Below are 18,433 nucleotides of genomic sequence, written 5' to 3' on the forward strand. Positions count from 1 at the left end.
TGTATACTATAGATTGGTTCTTACTTATGCTCTATTGAAGGACAGACACATAGATGATGTCACTACCATTGTTTTTCGTTACTTTATAAAAAATAGATTTCAAGTTGCCTTATGTCTATTCAGTAATAGATCACAGTAGACGTCAAAATAACTGCCCGTGTGCCACTTGTTTGTTCTTAACACATTTTGACGTCATTTTACATGGAATCTATTTGTTAAACAGAAACAGAACTTACACTCTTGAAGTATTTCCGGGGAGATAAAATCCACCTTTAATGTTGTTGCCGGCAAGATTACTACAAAAAGGAAAATAAAAGTCTCGCTTTTATGTCTTATGCGATGTTAATTACATGGAACAACTATGTTTCAGCTCAAGGAAACTCAGAACATCTGAACCTATCATAGCCGAACTAGAAACCGAAAATGCAGTTAGATAACAACACACGAAGACACCGTATACTCAGAGTAACGAGCAATGAAAGACAGAGGCAAGTTAAAGTACTGGAGATAAGGACAAAAATGGCAAGATCCTCAGTAATGAAGACAGTAAAACCTGGAGATTGTTAGCACACTTTAATGAGGTGCTAAATAGCTAGTAGGGCTATGACCCAGTACAGGTCATGAAAATAGACGTGCCGGATGAGCTGCAAGAAATTGACCTGACCGTGAATACAAAAGCGCCAATTTCTCGACGTTCGAGAAAGAGGCCCCTGGGATGATTTTTGGACCAATTTGGGGATCATTTGCGGGCCTGTACATATATCCAACGCCCGCTGGTAGAGCAATTGTTAAATTTGACACGAGCCTTGACCAATTAGAATGTAAAAATCTTGATAATTACTTGAGCAATTGTACCTAAGTGTGTTATTAACAAGTAATCACATGTAAGTACTAGTAGTTCAGGAAACCGGTAGAGTTTCCAAAAAAAAAAAAAAAAAAAAAAGCAAGAAAGCAACTAATTACATGATTATTCTCGTGCACTTTTTTGGAATAGCTGGTTTTCTCATGACGTCACTAAAATTCGAACTACAAAACTATTGATCTTCCTGAGATTTTACTTAAATGATGTATAAGAGCAGCTGAAAACTAATATTCATACAAATTTTCGCTCCGAATGGGTTCTTGGTTTTGTAATACACTACGCTTGAATTTCTAAGCTTTTGCGTGACGCGGCATTTACGTGACGGCCTAGAGAGCTGTCATGATGGGTCAAAAAGTGACTTATTTCGGGGAACTTGGCTATCCGAACAGTTCATGGCTTAGAAAAAGTGTTATTTTAATGTTTTAGAGTTCCTCGAGGGATAAATTCACGCTTTTGTAGCAAACCTCAGTGACAGATGTTTCTGTTGGTTTCCGGCCGCCATGTTGGTGCCCATACGGATGGGCACCAGCATGGCATCTCCATACAAATCTCTATAAATTTGGGTAAAAAATTTCTTCGCATATCTCGCATAAGAAAAATTGCTGTGACCAGAATTTTGGGGAGAGTCCTTGCGTATTTACCTTCTTTCATTTCCCAGATTCTGGACTTTATCTATCGACCGGTTTTGATTTTTATTTTGATCTATTTTAAATTGCGTGACACTGAAAACCAGCAATAAAAAAGCACGAGTAAATTTTTTCAGACTACAATCTGCACTCGCTGATGAAATTTTGTTAGCCTTTGAAAAACTTACTCGTGCTTGTTTCAGTTCCAACTTGCATGTGAAACTGCACTAAAACGAGGGTTGTCAAATGCACCCAAAGTGAGATGAGTCGCCTAACTTTGAAAATTGAAACTTATGTCGTAAAGATCAGAATCTAGTGGTCCACTCTACTTCCCGCGAGGTTACAAGTAACCAGGAAATGATATGTTCCCGGCGTAACACACTGGAAGCGCGGTTTATAAAAAGGAAGTAAAAGTACTGACGAGCCGACACGCTTCCACTTTTGGAAAAACTTAAGTCGAGTCGACCTCTTAAACTGCCATATAGCGGTTTTAGAAGGTGAGGAGGAGGGGGAAGGGAATAGCAAATAATGACGAGTCCACAAAGATGACGCGACTCGACTCATTATGAAGTCCTGTCCACAGGGTAAGAATTAGCATAAACGCAATTTTTAGACGGGGCAGGGGAGGGGTTAGAAAGTTTTGTCACGTCATGACGAGTCGACACGAGTGGACACGACTCAAATTGTGGAATAGCTGAATCTCGAGAATCTTGAATCTCTCGTGTCCAAAGATCCGGTTTGACTGTAACGCAGATCAGATTAACTCTACTTGCATGTATCTCAGCAGCTTTAGATTCCGGAAAGTGTTTAGTGGAATAGACTTCAAGCTGTTCCTTGAAAGATCTCTGAAAGGAAAACACAGTATTTATAGTTAAATGTTTGAATTTAAATGGATCTTTTTGTTTTTAGGACGAGTACTGATTGGGTAGTTTGAAATAGGCGTTTGTGCTTTGTTTGTGGTTACGTTTTCAAATATTGATGTGATGACGTCATTTTATGTTCTCTAAGTGAATATGAATCTTCTTTGAATTCTTTTGTTAATGATCATCCAACATGGCGGCGATGACGTTAGTTCCAAACGACTTATGGAGAAAGAAGCCAGGGAGGTAGATTTTAAAACGCACCAACAAGGTTTGCGTTCGTCAGACCATTTTAATCTCACTGAATGTACTATACATAAAAAGGTTCACTAAAGACAATGCTACATGATTTAATGTAAAGTTAGCTTTTTCATAGTTAGTCCATGCTCGATTCCCGTCGATCTCTCGAGTCTGGTCCGATCTTTCCCGAACAGTCACGGCCCTAGGTTTCAATGACGTGCTTTTCGTGAATTGTACTGAGTTGGAGCTATTATTTTCACTGCAAAAACACGATGTGCTAGTTGACTTGTGTTTCCATTGATCTAGTCAACTTACATGGCTCCAAGTGTTGTTAGATTTCTAAAGGCGTCTTCTTCGATCGCCCTCAAATGATTTCCCGAGAGATTTCTGGAAGAGAACCATAGCAACACCAGAAAAGTTCAGAAGACTCATAAATGTGAGTGGCCAACATAAGTTTTGTCTTGAGCGATATACGTTTAATGTTAGTAGAGAGTTAAACGAAAGAGGTGGGGGGGGGGGGGGGGGACATAGATATATCACTATATGTATTATACCACCGTGACGATACAGTATCAGTAGAAGGGGAACAAGGACTTGACAGCCAGGTGTTGAGGTGGGCCTCCTGGAAATCACGTCATCGAAATGATGACATCATGGTGACATCATCGGGGTGGAGGGGCGTTGATGACATTGTTATCGTGAGTTATGGGGAAATGTGTCGCTCGCACGATGGGCTGTAAACATTATGCAAATGAGGTACGCTCGCGGTTTACTTTTAAATTGCTGTTCATCTTTAATTAAAATAAGCTGTTTTAAAGGTCTAAATTAAAAGATATAAGTTACAGAAGACTCGGCCGCCGAAAATGAGAACATCCAGAATCGTAAAATCGATGAGCAGCATAAGTTCTCACTGGATGCGGACTTCATATGGATTTTACAGAAACGGAAGTCGTTGAAGTACGGTTATGGTATGGTAAATGCACATATAGCGAGCGAAATGATATAAACACAGAGCATTTTTTTATTGTATCGCTAAAGACATTGAAAAAAGAAAGGAAAAAAAAATCTACGTGTACCCGGAGTTGATCGCGGTTACTTTCTAATGTGGACTTGTCCACTACACGCTGTGCTAAGTGAGCATAACATGAATTAAGCGGAGAAAATAAAAGACTGCAATTAATTAAACAGCTGATAACTCAGCAGGCTCGAGTCTGTACGAAGATTGTCTGTCCCCTGTCGTTCATGTTCTACCCGTGGTTTTTAAAGCTTAAAGGTCACATGTGTTCATTCGTCGGCAAATAGAGTCGCAAAGTTTGTTTTGAGGGAAGGTCTTCATGACTTGTTTTGCACCGGGGCTCTTCGCAAGCTACACACAAAACAGGTAAGCTGAAACAAGATGTGTTGCTCAAGAATCTTGGTTTCGAAGACATCAGAGTGAATCAAGGTAGTTGAAGGATACATTAGTCGTCGCGATCACCGTCTGGATCTGCAAAAAGTGGAGCATTCCACATTACGCCGTTTGTATTGGACTTTTTAGAACATGGTGAAACAGAATTTTTTTAGACAGTTTGCCTGCTATTTTTTCTTTGATTTCCTTGATGAAAGACTACGTGTCCAGCCTGAACGAGAAAGGAGTCAAAGCTGTAGTTTTGGGGCCAGAAAGTTCTGACAAGGAAATTAAGGATGCTTTTGAAGGTAAATACAACCTTGTGTTTACAAAGTCGGTGGATACAGATCGCGGATTTCAAGCAGCTTCCTGGACTTTAGAAAACAAAAATGATAATGTACAGTATTACTTCGAAGTTTAATTCAGATTTTGGAACGACTAGTAAAGCCACGGCCGATAAAATGACTGCAAAAGCCGTCGGCAAAAACTCAAGCTTTCGCTTCAGTGTGAAGAATTAACTTGAACATGCTTCACGCAGCGAAGCACGTCAGCGAAATTTTAAAAAAATATTTTTTGCTTTTAGATAGTTTTTTTTTTTTTTTGCCTCATCTCGAATGAAAATTTATTGCTATTGAACTTCCTGTCATGTTTCTTTCATTTGGTTACCTTTCTTTGGAAATTTTAGGCTTTTAAAGTTAACAGTATTTTTGCACCGTGGATTTCTGCATATTTACTTTACGGCGACCTCCGCGGCCGTGTTTGTTTAGTTTATTCACCTCAGTCAAATACATTTTTTTGAGTTTTATTCAGCTACTACAAAGCGCGTGGGAAAAGAATTATGTGGGCACTAATTTAGCACGGTTGAAATACGATTTATCTCAAAATAATTGGCTTGTTTTTGTCGTCTTTTTTATTTACAATTTTCATCTTTCTTTTTTTTCTGTTTTTAAATTGTTGTTTAGATATGTCTTTTCGCTTTTATTTTCCGGTGTTTTCTCAAATGTTATCCGCTATAGTAAAAGAATGGAAATTTTGTTGTTTTCGGTTTCGTTTTTGCGTGTTCAAATTTCTCGGCTTTTGTCGCGCGGCAAAGAAAAAAATATAACTTCTTGTTTTCTTACCAGTTTTAATACACCTCAAGTTGAGTTCTTTTTGTTGATATTTCTTAATATTTTGGCCAGTCATTTGTTCAACTGATGTAAGCGTTAACTTTGAATGGCTACCCAGGAACTGCAAACACTCATGCCCCGTCCACACAACGCCGGAGAAAATTGAAAAGGGTGTTAGTTACTCTGAAAACACATCAAATGTTTTCCGTCCACATTTCGTTAAAGAAATTTGAAAACGCAACAATCACCAGTCATGTTGGATTTGTGTTTGAGGAAATCGTGACGTTATCGTTTTGGAAAAGCTCCATTTTGAAAATGTTTTCTAACCACATTAAAACACAAAGCCGGCGTTTTCAAATTCCTCGGGTTTGAACAGCGTTTTCGTTCGAAGAGCTCCCGTTTTCGTGGCAAATTATTGTGGACGGAAGACCTAACCGTAGAAATAAAGCTGCGTTTTCAAATTTTTCTGGCGTAGTGTGGATGAGGCCTCAGTATAGTTGTTTATCAAGTATTACAAATCAAACCTGATGGTCAAAATTGCTAAAATTACGCACTGGTAAAACACGCACTGAGTATCAGATAAGATCGAAATCTCCGGTGATATCACAAATTGTTCTTGCGGACAGACTGGTTGGTGGTTTCCACTGGAATGCTAACAGCCTCATACCAAGAGTCTTCGTTCCCCTTGACCAGCGGTCGGGAAACGCGCGACCCTGGAGAGATCCGATTTGAAGTCCGAAAATATCCGGCAGGTCTTTTTTGCAGGGTGCAGGGTGCATGCAGGGAGCAGGTTGCGGGTTGAAATTTAATTATAACTGGAAAACCGCTGGCACTTAAAAGAAACCTACTGATGGTAGAGTTACCGTGACTGTTACATGACGCTGTTTATCGTCGTTCAGAAAAGTGGCTTCCACCTAAGTGCCAAACCGGCCGAAGCGATTGAAGGAGAGTATATTCCTATGATTTTAAGCCTGCAATGAATTATTGTTAACCGCGCGACCATGGGCCGAGCGCGGTTCATGTTCTACCCGTGGTTTATTAATTTTTGTTTTGTCGGAGACCAGACGCAGACCTCCACTCGGCCAACTTTGAATTACGCAATCTGTAATGTTTACTCGCCAAACCTTGTTTCTTCAGGGTCAACAAAAATCTCAGATTACAGAGTCACGCCGAACTCACGCTTCGCAAAAAAATCTCTTCAAAACCCTGACTTCGAAGCGATAGGTCACTTTGGCGTCAATAGCTACCTCGTATCGGCAGTAGTAAAATCTATTTCTTAACAATCCAGCTTCATCATATTAAAATTTCAACGAAATCGAACAAAATCAGAACTAAATATAATTAGATTTTTTGTCACCTCGCTTCATTGCTTGAGTCAACAAAGGAAGCGACGGTCGCCCATAGCAACCGAAAAATACGAGCATAACAAAGCCGACGTTTCGGCCAAAAAACTCCAGAATTATCGCCACAGAGCTTAAACTTGAATAGGAACATCTTTTTCGAAACAATGGTCTCGGCGGGCTACAAAAACGACCAAGAGAAAAAACAGAACAAGACAGCAGAACAAGCCGATAATATTTCATCGCGTGGCTTTCGGCACGAAAACGAAAACACAGCTTACTCTGGATAAATTCAGCCTTAGAGCCGGGTCGCACTAAAAAAAATCTCGGAAGAATTTGTTTACTTTGCGGCAAAAATCTGTCAACACGCGAGATTTTTAAGTGCGACCTCCACTTAAAAAAAATCGGAAAATTGGAAAAACGACCAAAACTTCAAACGAGCCGTCGTACTTGGGTGGGGCTGACCGATTTTCCAAAATTTTGTCTTAACAAAGGAAGCCGTCTCCAGTGATAACAGAACTTGTCAGGGAAATGACATTAAAGGTCATGATCTGCACGCAATCACAAAGCGCGGGAGCTTCGCTCGGAAACGAATATAATAAAACGCAATCACAAAGCGCGGGAACTTCGCTAGAACACTTTGCGATCATGGATGGACGTGGCTTTTTTCTCGGTTCAACACCCTTTTATCCCGGTTACTTCTTCGATCAGCAGCAGCAGTAGCGGGAACAGCAGCAGTTTGGCCCCTTTATGAATGAACTGCATTCGCAGTTAAACGTGGGTGAAGGCAGTCAAAACAGGCCAGGGAGCGCATTGTTCGATACAACGAGCTCCCCGACGAGTTCCGTTGCTGTTGCAAGTACATCTTCAGCATCTTCTCCTGAGTCCGAACCAGCAAAGAAAACTGTGTACGATAAATGGCCCCACGATGACCAGAAAATGCTAATTTGTCTTTGGGCTGATAATTTCGATCGCCTGGAGAGCAGAGAAGCACTAAAGGTCTGGGATGAAATCACGCGAGCACTGAACTCGAAATTTGGCTCGAAGAGGACCAGCAATAAAGTCCAGAAGGAAATGAAGTACTGGATCGAACGGTACAAAGGCGCCGAAGATTGGAATTCAAAACAAACGGGGGGCAATCTCAAGCGGTCGGTGCACTACAACGAAATCGATGAAAATCTTGTTTGTCGAGACGCCGTAACTTTAAATCGTGTTGGCAAAGCAGGGAGCAGTAATCAGGCTGGAGATGATGCGGCCTCCGCTGAAGATCTTGTCTACACAGACAACACCGAACAAAGAACTGCAAGGAAGAAAACGAAGAAAAGGGCAAGGGAAGACGACAAGTAGGACGAGGAACGGAAGTTCTTTAAAAATGCTCTCTCAGGGCTGGAAGCACAACGAGGTGAAATGAGCACCTCTGTTGATAATTTTAACAGGAATCATGAGCAGTAACTAGCTACCATGAATGCTCTTGTCGGAGCTCTCACTAATTTTCTTCAAAAATAATGACAATCTAAATGGAAGAGACCATTGTATGCTAATGTTGTAAGAGCGTTTCTACGTGTTACACTTTTGAAAATATTGTTACAGTTAAAACCCCACGTCTGGGATTTCAATAACAAGAAGTTATATATCTTTGCTTAACTGTGCGATGAACATGATCAATTTGAACTCAATACATATATTGCATGTCTAGAAAGCTATTGTGAGTTCTAAGTCTTGAAATAAATGCAATGTCCGACAGCCAGGATAAGCATAGAGTAGTCATTTTAGGCAATATAGTCTTTGAGAAATTCCCTCATGTCATCCGCGTCACGCATAACATTGGACGCAGGATTATAGGGATGTTGATCATCATCTCCATCGTCTTCTTCCCATTCATCACGATTTCTGATACAAATGTTGTGTAGCACAGCGCAGGCAATTGCATTTCTTACTGCAAAGTCGATGCTACTGTCGAAGCGCTTTTGAAGAATTCTCCACCAACTTTTAAGAACACCAAAGGTACATTCTACTCTAACTCTGGCAGAAGAAAGCTGCCTGTTAAAGTTCATTTCGTCAGGATCCCTTGTGCCTTCAGGGTAAGGCTTCATTAACCAAGGGCAGAGAGGGTAGGCACTATCTCCTAGTAGATAAGGACGTATTTCACGGCCATTGATAAGCGTTGCTGGTGCTGTAAGAATATCCCCGTGTTCCGCTCTCCTAAACAACGTACTGCGCCGTAAAACACGAGCGTCGTGCATGCTTCCGGGAAATCCACAAGCAAAATCAAGAAATATCTTTTAGCTATCAACAACAGCCTGGATAATGAAATCATGCTGTTGATATCTACTAGAGTAATCCACAGCACTGTTCACTGGCGCCTTTATTCGCACATGTGACCCATCTATAGCACCCACAACATTGGGCAGATTTGTGAGATTTGTACATGTCTGCATAGCTGCATTTACTTCAGCAATTGTCTCCGGACATTTGATGTGTTCGTTGCGCACTTCGTAGAGACCATTTACGACATCTTGCACTGCCTCAATTACAGTCGATTTTCCCACATTAAACACTGGTGCAGTGGTCAAATACGAATTTCCGTGAGCGAAGCGATACAGTCCCAAAGCAAGAACTTTCTCGGGCGGTAAACAATCTCTGAATTTCGAATTTTGCCTTTGTAATCTCGGACCCAGGATATTACGAATCACTACAAAAGTGGCCTTGTTTAGTCGTAACTGTTGCCGAAAGTATTCCTGTGGAATTAAGGGGTCGTTGTAGTGGATGTCGAACCATTAATCTGCGTTCGCGGAAGATTCCATGCGTAGGGTGCAACACGCATTCTACACAAGGGTCTTCTTCTTCTCCTTAAATAGGCAACATTCAAGAGTGTCCTGTATTCAAACACCCGTCTCTGATACAGTATAAAAAAAGTAAACGCTTGCTGCTGCTGGATGCTAATAGTCTGAAGAAGAAAAACTGCAATAGTGAAGAAAACGCCGATAATCTGATTTTGGTCCATGTTTATGGACGGTTCGGGGGAAATATGAAATCTGATCGAGTTATCAGATTACTTTATCACAAATGAACTTCACATATGCGACCCAAACAAATTTATTACAATTTTGGCTTTTCCGTTTGCGGTTTCAAATTTTGAAATTTTTGGTCCGTCCAAATTAGGATTTTCACAGTAGTGCGACCCCGCCCTTAGAAGCCAGCAACTGGTCCCAAATTACTTTCTGTGTCCTTACAAATGTCCTAATTTCCATCTCCGAAAGATATTGCCCCAATTTTGAGCAAATAAACATTTCGCCGACGGCGACCGCCATTACGGTGGCTTGCATACCAAATTCTAAAAATTCTCCCGAGGGGGGGATATGACGAAAAGAGCTGTAATTGGCTAATGATGAGGTCATCCCACTGTCCAAATTTGGTGAGAATCGAAAGTAACGCCAATTTTCTGTCACATTTTCAATCTGTGGCCACTGGAGTGACCAAAATCGATACATCGGTCGGGATAGAATTTTATTGTTAAATTATATGACTTGTGTAACTACTTTGCTGGCCCTTTACTCGTGGAAAACACCAATTAAATTTAATCATGACTTTTAAGAAAGAAAGCTGTCGTTAATAGTGTCATTATCGAGTCGTTCATATCGTTCATGCCCATACATATCCCGAAGAAAGTTCTAGATTGAGACCATTACGTCATCGGAGGTTTGCCAACGACTACCACTGATGATGCAATAATGCAGTTTGTGTTGATCAGGTGATGTGATGTCTACAGTACGAAAAGAATCATCAACGGCTGCTTTGGAATGTGCACTGCGTTCCGACGGTAGTGCTAAGCAAACAGTTAAATTTTAAAAGCGCGGTTATAAGATCTAACAGATCTTCTTGTTTTTGAAGAAACATCTGAAATGTCATCTGAAATGTCTGCTGAATTTGGTGTCTTCCCTCTGAGTACCAAAATGAAAGCACACTGAGCTTGTGCTAGTATATTCCGTCGGTTAAAATCTTATGTTATTTAATTTCTTTATTTATTTGCTTCATTTGTGATGGCAATCTTCATTTGTTGAGGGAAGACCCGAGCCAAATCTGGAATCGATGGAAACATATGTGGAGCGGCCATCCAGATGGCTAGTGCTTTGAAGAGATTTCACTGGTCTCGGCGTGTCGATCGATAACTACTTATAGCGGATCGATCGTGTTTTCGATGGACATGAGAACATCGCTCAAACCAAGTGCGATCACAAACATGTTGGGAAGCGTACGAAGTCTCTGGTTTCTGTAGACGGCGTAACAAGTTAGAAACTTGCCAAAGAAGGCGTCAATATTAATAACAGCGTGTTTTCACTTTGTGAAAGAGGCGAACTACTTTATGTAAGAACCCCTGACGAGTATATAGGCTATTAATTATTTTCAGTGCCCGCGGTTTTCCAGTTATAATTAAATTTCAACCCGCAACCTGCACCCTGCACCGTACAAAAAAGACCTGCCGGAAATTATCGGACTTCCAGTTGAATTGTGCCTAGCTCATAAACACGTGTCTCAATCAAGTCGTTTGTGTTTTTCTTTTGCATGCGAGGGCACCTGTTTTTTCCTGTTCTTGTTTCATGCGCAAAAAAACCAAGAGCCCAAAAAACCGGATGCTCTCGCAGACTAGTTTTCTTCCAATCATTTTCATTGTTTTTAAAGCCAGTGAGACTAAAGGCTGCAATGGAACTAGATATTCTTCGCTGTGGATATATTCTCCACCATCGGCATACCTACATTGGTTACATGAGCTGGAAGTCTGTCTGTTTCCCTCGACAAAGGAAAATAACCCTCGTTTCTTCGTCGTCTTGTTACAACTTGAAATGAAGATATGGCCTAAACTTTGCATTTCACGGAATCTTTACATATCATCGGAAACTTCCATCGAAAATGTCATGAACGTGTTCTTGCACATCCTTACGAACAGAACCTGAAAATGCCGTTTTGCAACAAAGCTTAAAACTCGTTTCTGGTTATCTCATTTGATAAATTAAAGAGAGAATGATCAATGCTTTCATTAAGACAGTATTGCCTTGATTTTTCAATATTTCCAATGTTCACTTTTCACCCACATTTACTGCCAACCATTTCTTGGTGTTAACGGACAAAATTGTTCGTTTTTTGATAAAAGCATCAAACTTGGCAGGGTTACTAGCCTCTATAAGACAAATATTTCCTGATATGGAGCCATGCCAAATTTTCTTCCAGAACCATGGAATGTGCAAAAATATGGCATACAAGGCCCTTGCATGGAAACGAGGCTGATGCAAAATAATTTTTTTCTTGCCTTCGGTACTACTATGACTAGTGTCTTGATTTTTTAATACAACAACAAATTAACCATTGCCTTGAGTCTTAAATTATGTCACGTGATAGTCACGTGACCATCATGTTCAATTACCAGCAAAGCAATACGCACTGATGAAATCATTACCATTTTTAGAACTACCAAAGAAATTATTCAAACTTAGAATTAAAAACGGTTCGCAGGATCATTTCTAAATTAAAATGCCAGTAGCAGTAGTAAAAAAAAAAAAAAAAAAAACAACAGCAACCAACCAACAATCAAACAAACAACCTCGTTCCCGGGGTCTTTTTCCCGGGGTCTTTTTCCCGCCCCACCTCCAAGCCAGGGAAAAGACCCTGGGAACGAGGTTGAAACAAAAAATAAATATTATCTACTAAATCACATTCTTTTCCCACTTTTTCTTTTTCTTTTATTCACTTTTTTTTCTAACTTTCTATTTTTTTCTATTTATCATAGTAATAATAACAGTAATAAAAGTAATAATAATAATAAATCATTTGTAACTATTGATAGACTGGCCCTCCTAGACTAGCATAGCTATCCGCGGGCCAGTCCAACTGTAAAATGTAGGTTTTATCAAGAATTAAAATGATGATGAATATTTTTTACATACCAATTTTATTATTTGCAATGTAGATTCTATTATCTAGACTAGGAAATTCAAACCTTGAATGTATGTTTTGGATGTGCCAAAAACGTAATATCAGAACTATGCGTCAAATCGAGGCTGAGATTCAGAGTCAATTCATATAGGTTTGATTGACATAATTTTCTTGAGTTACTTGCTTACTGTGATTGAGACACCTTTTATATTTCGCGTTTGAAACTTTCAAATATGCCGGAATAGATCAGGTATGTCACAACACTAGCTGAACTTTTTGGTCTGAAGGAAACGTTTTGAAAAAACAGCTTTGATTGGCTATACCGTTCCTAAGTCTGCTTTTAAAAACGCTGGCCGAATAAAGGTTCTTTTAGTTGTAATTTCCACCACAACTGCAAAAACCGGTACAGTCAAGATTAGCCTTAAAGCATATGTTAATTTTGTAAGAGAACAAGAGTTTCCAACCACTCTGCTGCAGTATTTTTCAAAGGAAATGCAGAAAAAATGTAAATAGCATTAAAATGTAAAATACATCAATCATGTCAATTTAGATAATGCAGCCTATGAATTTGTTTAGGTTGCTTTTAAAGTACGTTCTAAACGTAAATGAGAAAACAAAGAAACTTGTAATACGACCTACTGGATGGTATATTTTATGTCTGTAAGAAATGTTATCTTTAATCTTTAATCTTTAATCATTATTTATATACGGTAAAAATTCATCAGGTACAATAAATTCCAATAGCATGTTAGAGATCCTAAACCTAAAATTCTAATCCTAATATCATATTAACTTTTATAATAAAGTTCCCATATAACGCGCGCTCTGATTGGCTGAAACAGCGTGCTTTATCAGAGAACAGAGCACGGGTTGATGACGGTAAGTTGGCTTCCAAATTTTTGCTTCGGAATTTTGACAAATCTGACCCAAATTAAACATCCCCTGTGACTCAGACAAACGCACTGGAAGCGAGCTATTTTTCTGCAGTAAATATGGCTCACAGAGACCATTGTTAGCAACAGTAGTGTTAAAACTGTACTAAAATAACAAGTTTTGCTAGATTCCCGCCGACAAAACATGTACAGCTGTAGCGAAATACACAAATTCTCAACCTAAACAGTGCTTCAATAAAGACATTAATTTTGTTACGAAGGCAGAAATTATACTAAGAAGTAAAACAACGACAGAAAGCAATTGAACTGTCTCTGTTTATGATGAGAAGCTTTATTTTTGTAAATTTACAATTAAAAATGCTCATTTGCTCAAAAAACACTTACATGCAGTGTAGTAACGCTCGTTCTCCGGTCATCTCAGCGAAGTAAACCGACGAGTGGTCAGTGCAAAACTTGCTCTGATATTCTCTTCTGTGCTCGAAGTAGAACCAGTGGGAGCCGTTAAATCTTTCTAACTTTTACGCTAGTTCGGGCAATCTTGCTGCATGCGGCTACAAGCCGTAAATAACTGTAGCTCCTTTCAAATTCAACCCGGCATTTCGCATTTTTATCCACAAGCTTTGAGCTCCGCGTTTCGTTATTTCCACTGGAAAAGTGCTCGTTTTCATGGGCCACAATACGGCCGGATTCCTCTTGACTATAAACCTTTACCTGCCTTGCGATCCGTATTTAAAAATTAACTTAAAAGCGAACTTTGAAGGCATCGTTCTGCTCTCGAAAGCCGCTCAAACTTCTCGAAACTGAAAGCTTAGCTGAAGTCCAGTTTGTGATTGACAGCTGTCGCTTCGTTAGCCAATCAAATTATTTGAACAATTCTAACAAGGATTGTGATTGGCTTATTTTAGCGTGCTTTATCAGAGAACAGTGCACGGCTGACGCCACTTTTCCTCGTTTGGAAAATAAAGTTTGGTTTGAAAATTCAGCCGAATGCGCGGGGAAATTGTCTGATTCTTTATCATAAAACAAATAAAGAAGCCTCGACTGTGCTCTGTTCTGTTGTAAAGCACTTAGGAAGCGGTAGAACACTCAAGAAGTAGGGAAAAACACTCGACTACGTCTCGTGTTTTCCCCTACACTTCTTTCGTGCTCTACCGCTTCCTGCGTGCTTTACAACAGAACAGAGCACAGTCGGGGCTTCTTTATTTGTTAAACAACAACATTCTACTTATAAACCTGATTTCCATGATTACTGGGTAAGCTGTTCCAAAGGGTTGTGCCGCTGTAACTAAAACTATTATTCATGTCGTTAGTTCTCGGAGAGGGAACAACAAGTTTGTTAACCGAGTCCCTCAGAACATAATTTGATTCATTTCGTGTTACAAATTTAGAAGTGAGATATTCGGGAACCAGACCGTTTCAAGACTTGAAAACCATTAGAGCTTTCTGAATTTGACATTGAAATTGCAAGTCTTCCTAGCTGAGTTTGTGAAACAAGGAATCGACATCAGCGTCAAAGCCCGATGAAGTTATTACTCGTGCAGCACGTTTTCGTAGTTTTTGTCGCCTGTTAGATAATGTTTTGCCACAATTACACCCAGACTAGGCTGCAGTAATCAAAGTGAGGTTGAGGTAGTGAGTTGCATATACAGAGTAGGGTAGATTGAGGCACAAATGACTTAGGGTGATTCCTTAGTATTGCATTGCGTATCCCTAAGTCATGAGCCCGAGTGCGTGCTAAACGTAAGAGATTTCCCTCAAACTAAGCTCGATAGCGAAATAAATGCTCCTTTTCTCTTAAACGCGCACAGTGACCCCCGATTTTTTTTCGGATATTTGCTAAGAACAGTCTAAAAAAGAGCATATTTGAAGAAGAAAAAAGTTTGATAGTAGAACACGACTTTTTTTTTGGAAAATAGTTCTCTACTGGGTGTATTTTGGCCAAGGCGAGGACTTCAAGCTAACCACGGAACCGTCCGAAAAAGTGCAATATTCCAACAACCAGGCAATTAAAAACGGCTTAAATGAAGAAATGCTGCTTATGTGGATAAAAGAAGCTTTACTTTCAATATAAAATTTTGTGTCTTTCAAGCAACCAAGACTTGATTCTGGAATGATACCGGTTTCGCCCCTTGGCGAATTCGCCCCCACTATAAAATTTCTATTTCGAGTTCGCCCCAAAATGTTGTGTTCGTGTTGACGTAGTTGTCATCGAGTTATTAAACGTTTCCGAAGAACCATTTCAGTCTATGTATGTTTATGTTATCTCACCATCAGAGAGTCTCGCCACCAACGAACTTCCGGTCGCCACCAAGCGAAGTCACCTCGCACCAAGCGAAGTCATCTTGCCACCAAGCGAAGTTTCCTCGCCACCAGTAATCTAATAAGGCAGTGGATAAAAGAACGAGGAATTATCTCTATATGCGACTCGATCTGGTTGGGGGCGAACTCGATCAAGTTGAGTCGATGTAGGGGCGAACTCGGTGGGGGCAAACTCGCCATGGGGCGAAACCGGCAGCTACCTAATTCAATTCTGTATGAAGGTGATTCAAATTTTTAACGCGCAACCACTAAAAACACCCCACTTTAAGAGCCTGCTGACGCGTTGACAAGCACGGTGACCACAAATTTTAACTGCCTTTTTAAAATGTTCATATCATGAATGTTAATTTTGCCAAGTTACCAAAAAAGTTTGATAGTAGAACAATTTCAAGGGAATTAGCTTAACTCAATTTATGGCTCCAATTGCAGACGCGATCTTTTTACACAGTTGATGTGGGAATGCCACGTTAGATTTTCATTGACATTTACTCCAAGTGATTTCGCAGGGGAAACTTGTTCAACCGGAACATTATTAATGGAGAGTTCGAGTGTATCAGATAGAGTACTTGATCTTTGCTCGGAGCCGATCAATATAAATTCCGTTTTTGTAGCGTTCAAGGTAAGTCTGTTAGACACAAGCCATTTGCTTAGTTTTTCAAGGTCGTGAGATAGACTAGACTGAGTCGGATGCAAATCAGAACCAGCATAAGTAATGTGGGTGTCATAAGCATACATTCTAGGTATGTTAAATGATAGACAGTTAGGCAAATCGTTAATATAAATTAAATAAAGGAGGACCAAGGATCGTTCCCTGTGGCACACCACATTTAAGAGTGGTGAAGTCAGAGAGACAGCCTTTAACGGAGCACCATTGCGTTCGATTGGTCAAATACGATTTAAACCAATCAAGAGTTTTCCATTGAATTCCGCACCGAAATTAGTTATATCCCGTTAAGCCAGACTTAAGCAAATCACCTCAATAGCCAACATAGATCCATCCTATGTCTCGGCCTCGATTTGATGCAAAGCCCCAATGTGACATTGTGCATGCCGAAACACAAGTTTCTAAGTTTCAATATCCTATTACTATATATTGTAATGTTTAAAATAATTACTTCTTTTTATCTGCGAGTAAAAAAAAAGAGAAAGAACAGGAGAAAAAATTATTAATCGTGTTAATGCAATATTTGGTATTATTTTATTGTTTATTGAAAATGATGGTCACGTGACTAATCACGTGACAAATTTTTCGACTGCCAGATACTTTATAAGTTGCTGTTATATTAAAAAGCAAGAAATCTAGCATAGTACTCCGGAGAGGGCTTAGAAATGAGCATTTTAACTCAGCCTCGTTCCCATGTACGGGCCTAATATGTCATTTTTTGACATGCGCGTAGCGTGGTTCTGGGTGTAAATTTGGGATGGCTCCATATCAGAAAATGTTTACCTTATAGAGGTTAGTCATCCTGGGAGGTTTCATGCCTTTATCACAAAATGAACAATTCTGGTTATTTTTGGCTCTTAACAGCAGGACTATGGTGAACGAGAAACAAAAATGAAAAATGTTTAGAACACCTGACGACGTCCACCCTTGTCAAATGTAAAAGCATGATCATTTCAATTGTAATGCCTTCTTATCCAAATGTTAGTTATGTTACTTTGTTTCTTTGGTACCTTATTAGTGAACACTGAACTACTGCTCGTACTCCAAACATGAAAATCAACCACAATATTCCCTAAACCAGATAATATTAAACATAACCCAAAAAATATTTTAATACATTTGTTCAATTCACGAGTTTGCTCACAGAGCAATTTGATTACTTCACTTGATTATATGACATTAAGAAAACAGGCAATATTTGGGAGCGTTGTGGAGGCAAAAAACTTTAGTGGATAAATAAATTCCCCATGCAATTGACTACAAATACAACTGGGGATGCTTAACTAATTTGTCGTAATTTGACTCGTCTGAGGAGGGTTCTGCAAAATATCAAAGATTAAAGTGTGCCGTATGTTTTAAGGTTTATAAATGTAATTTCGTCTCTAATTCACTTACAGCATTGCTGTATTGGACGGTAAATCACGTGGCACTTGCTTAATTCCTGTACACGTTACAATGATCCGGGTGTGGCCAAAAGACACGCAGGAACATTTCCCCGGATGAACATCTTTCAAACAGCACAAACCAAACGCCACAAACCAACCCACTAAAACGAACTGTGTCAGTTTACCCATCTGCTGAGAGAAAGCGTGAATGTATTGTCTGAGTTATTTCCAAGTTCAAGCCAGTTCATTTAATGCACTCTGTTCTATTACAATAAAAAGCTACTTTAGCTGAAAAGCAGAATACAAATGCGAAATTTCATTTAAGAAGAAAGAAGTCTGTAGTGGCGGAAGGGGCAGAACCTTTCGAGCTAGCCAGTATACCACAGTGAATATAATTAACAATGAGTATAAGCTGTACAAGACATATAAGCGCAGTCATTAGATGATGTAGCCTTCACTGCCAGGCAGAATGGTTGAATCACTAAATTCCTTAAACTATTGAAAACGTGATAGTCCAAGATTACGTCTTCCTTATGTTCAGTGAGTGGTGAACAAGTATTGGACACTTCATAGTCTGCCAACGTGCTAATAGAAGACTGAGCTGACGAGAGTCTTGGGTTTCCAACGGCTTTCAATCTAATGATGCTACTAACCTTAAGAACATACAAGCTCGTTCAAGCGGAGAAGACAGACAAAACGAACAACGCAACTTAGTAAAACGTGAGATATGTGAAGGTATATGCGCAGGTACAGTGTCACGCATGATCTTTTGAGGTTTTTACTCATTTATATGGGCTTGCTTAGCTTCCTTTGCCTTTTT

At 39.7% G+C, this 18,433-nt stretch overlaps 1 protein-coding gene across 1 annotated transcript in view; it reads right to left on the minus strand.

The window, feature by feature from the left end:
- LOC110053235 (uncharacterized) overlaps nt 1–18,433 on the minus strand; it is a 47,430-nt gene that overhangs the window by 28,533 nt on the left and 464 nt on the right. Inside the window, exons 2-5 of the mRNA XM_089275671.1 lie at nt 17,624–17,802; nt 2,904–2,975; nt 2,262–2,333; nt 237–296 (exon numbers count right to left, since the gene is read on the minus strand). Coding sequence (XP_089131797.1) covers nt 237–296; nt 2,262–2,333; nt 2,904–2,975; nt 17,624–17,802 — 383 coding nt within the window. The remainder of the gene's footprint in view (nt 1–236; nt 297–2,261; nt 2,334–2,903; nt 2,976–17,623; nt 17,803–18,433) is intronic.

The sequence above is a fragment of the Orbicella faveolata genome, unplaced genomic scaffold (genome assembly GCF_042242905.1).
Source record: "Orbicella faveolata isolate gen_17 unplaced genomic scaffold, um_ofav_v1 contig_37, whole genome shotgun sequence".
In the NCBI taxonomy this organism is placed as follows: domain Eukaryota; kingdom Metazoa; phylum Cnidaria; class Anthozoa; order Scleractinia; family Merulinidae; genus Orbicella; species Orbicella faveolata.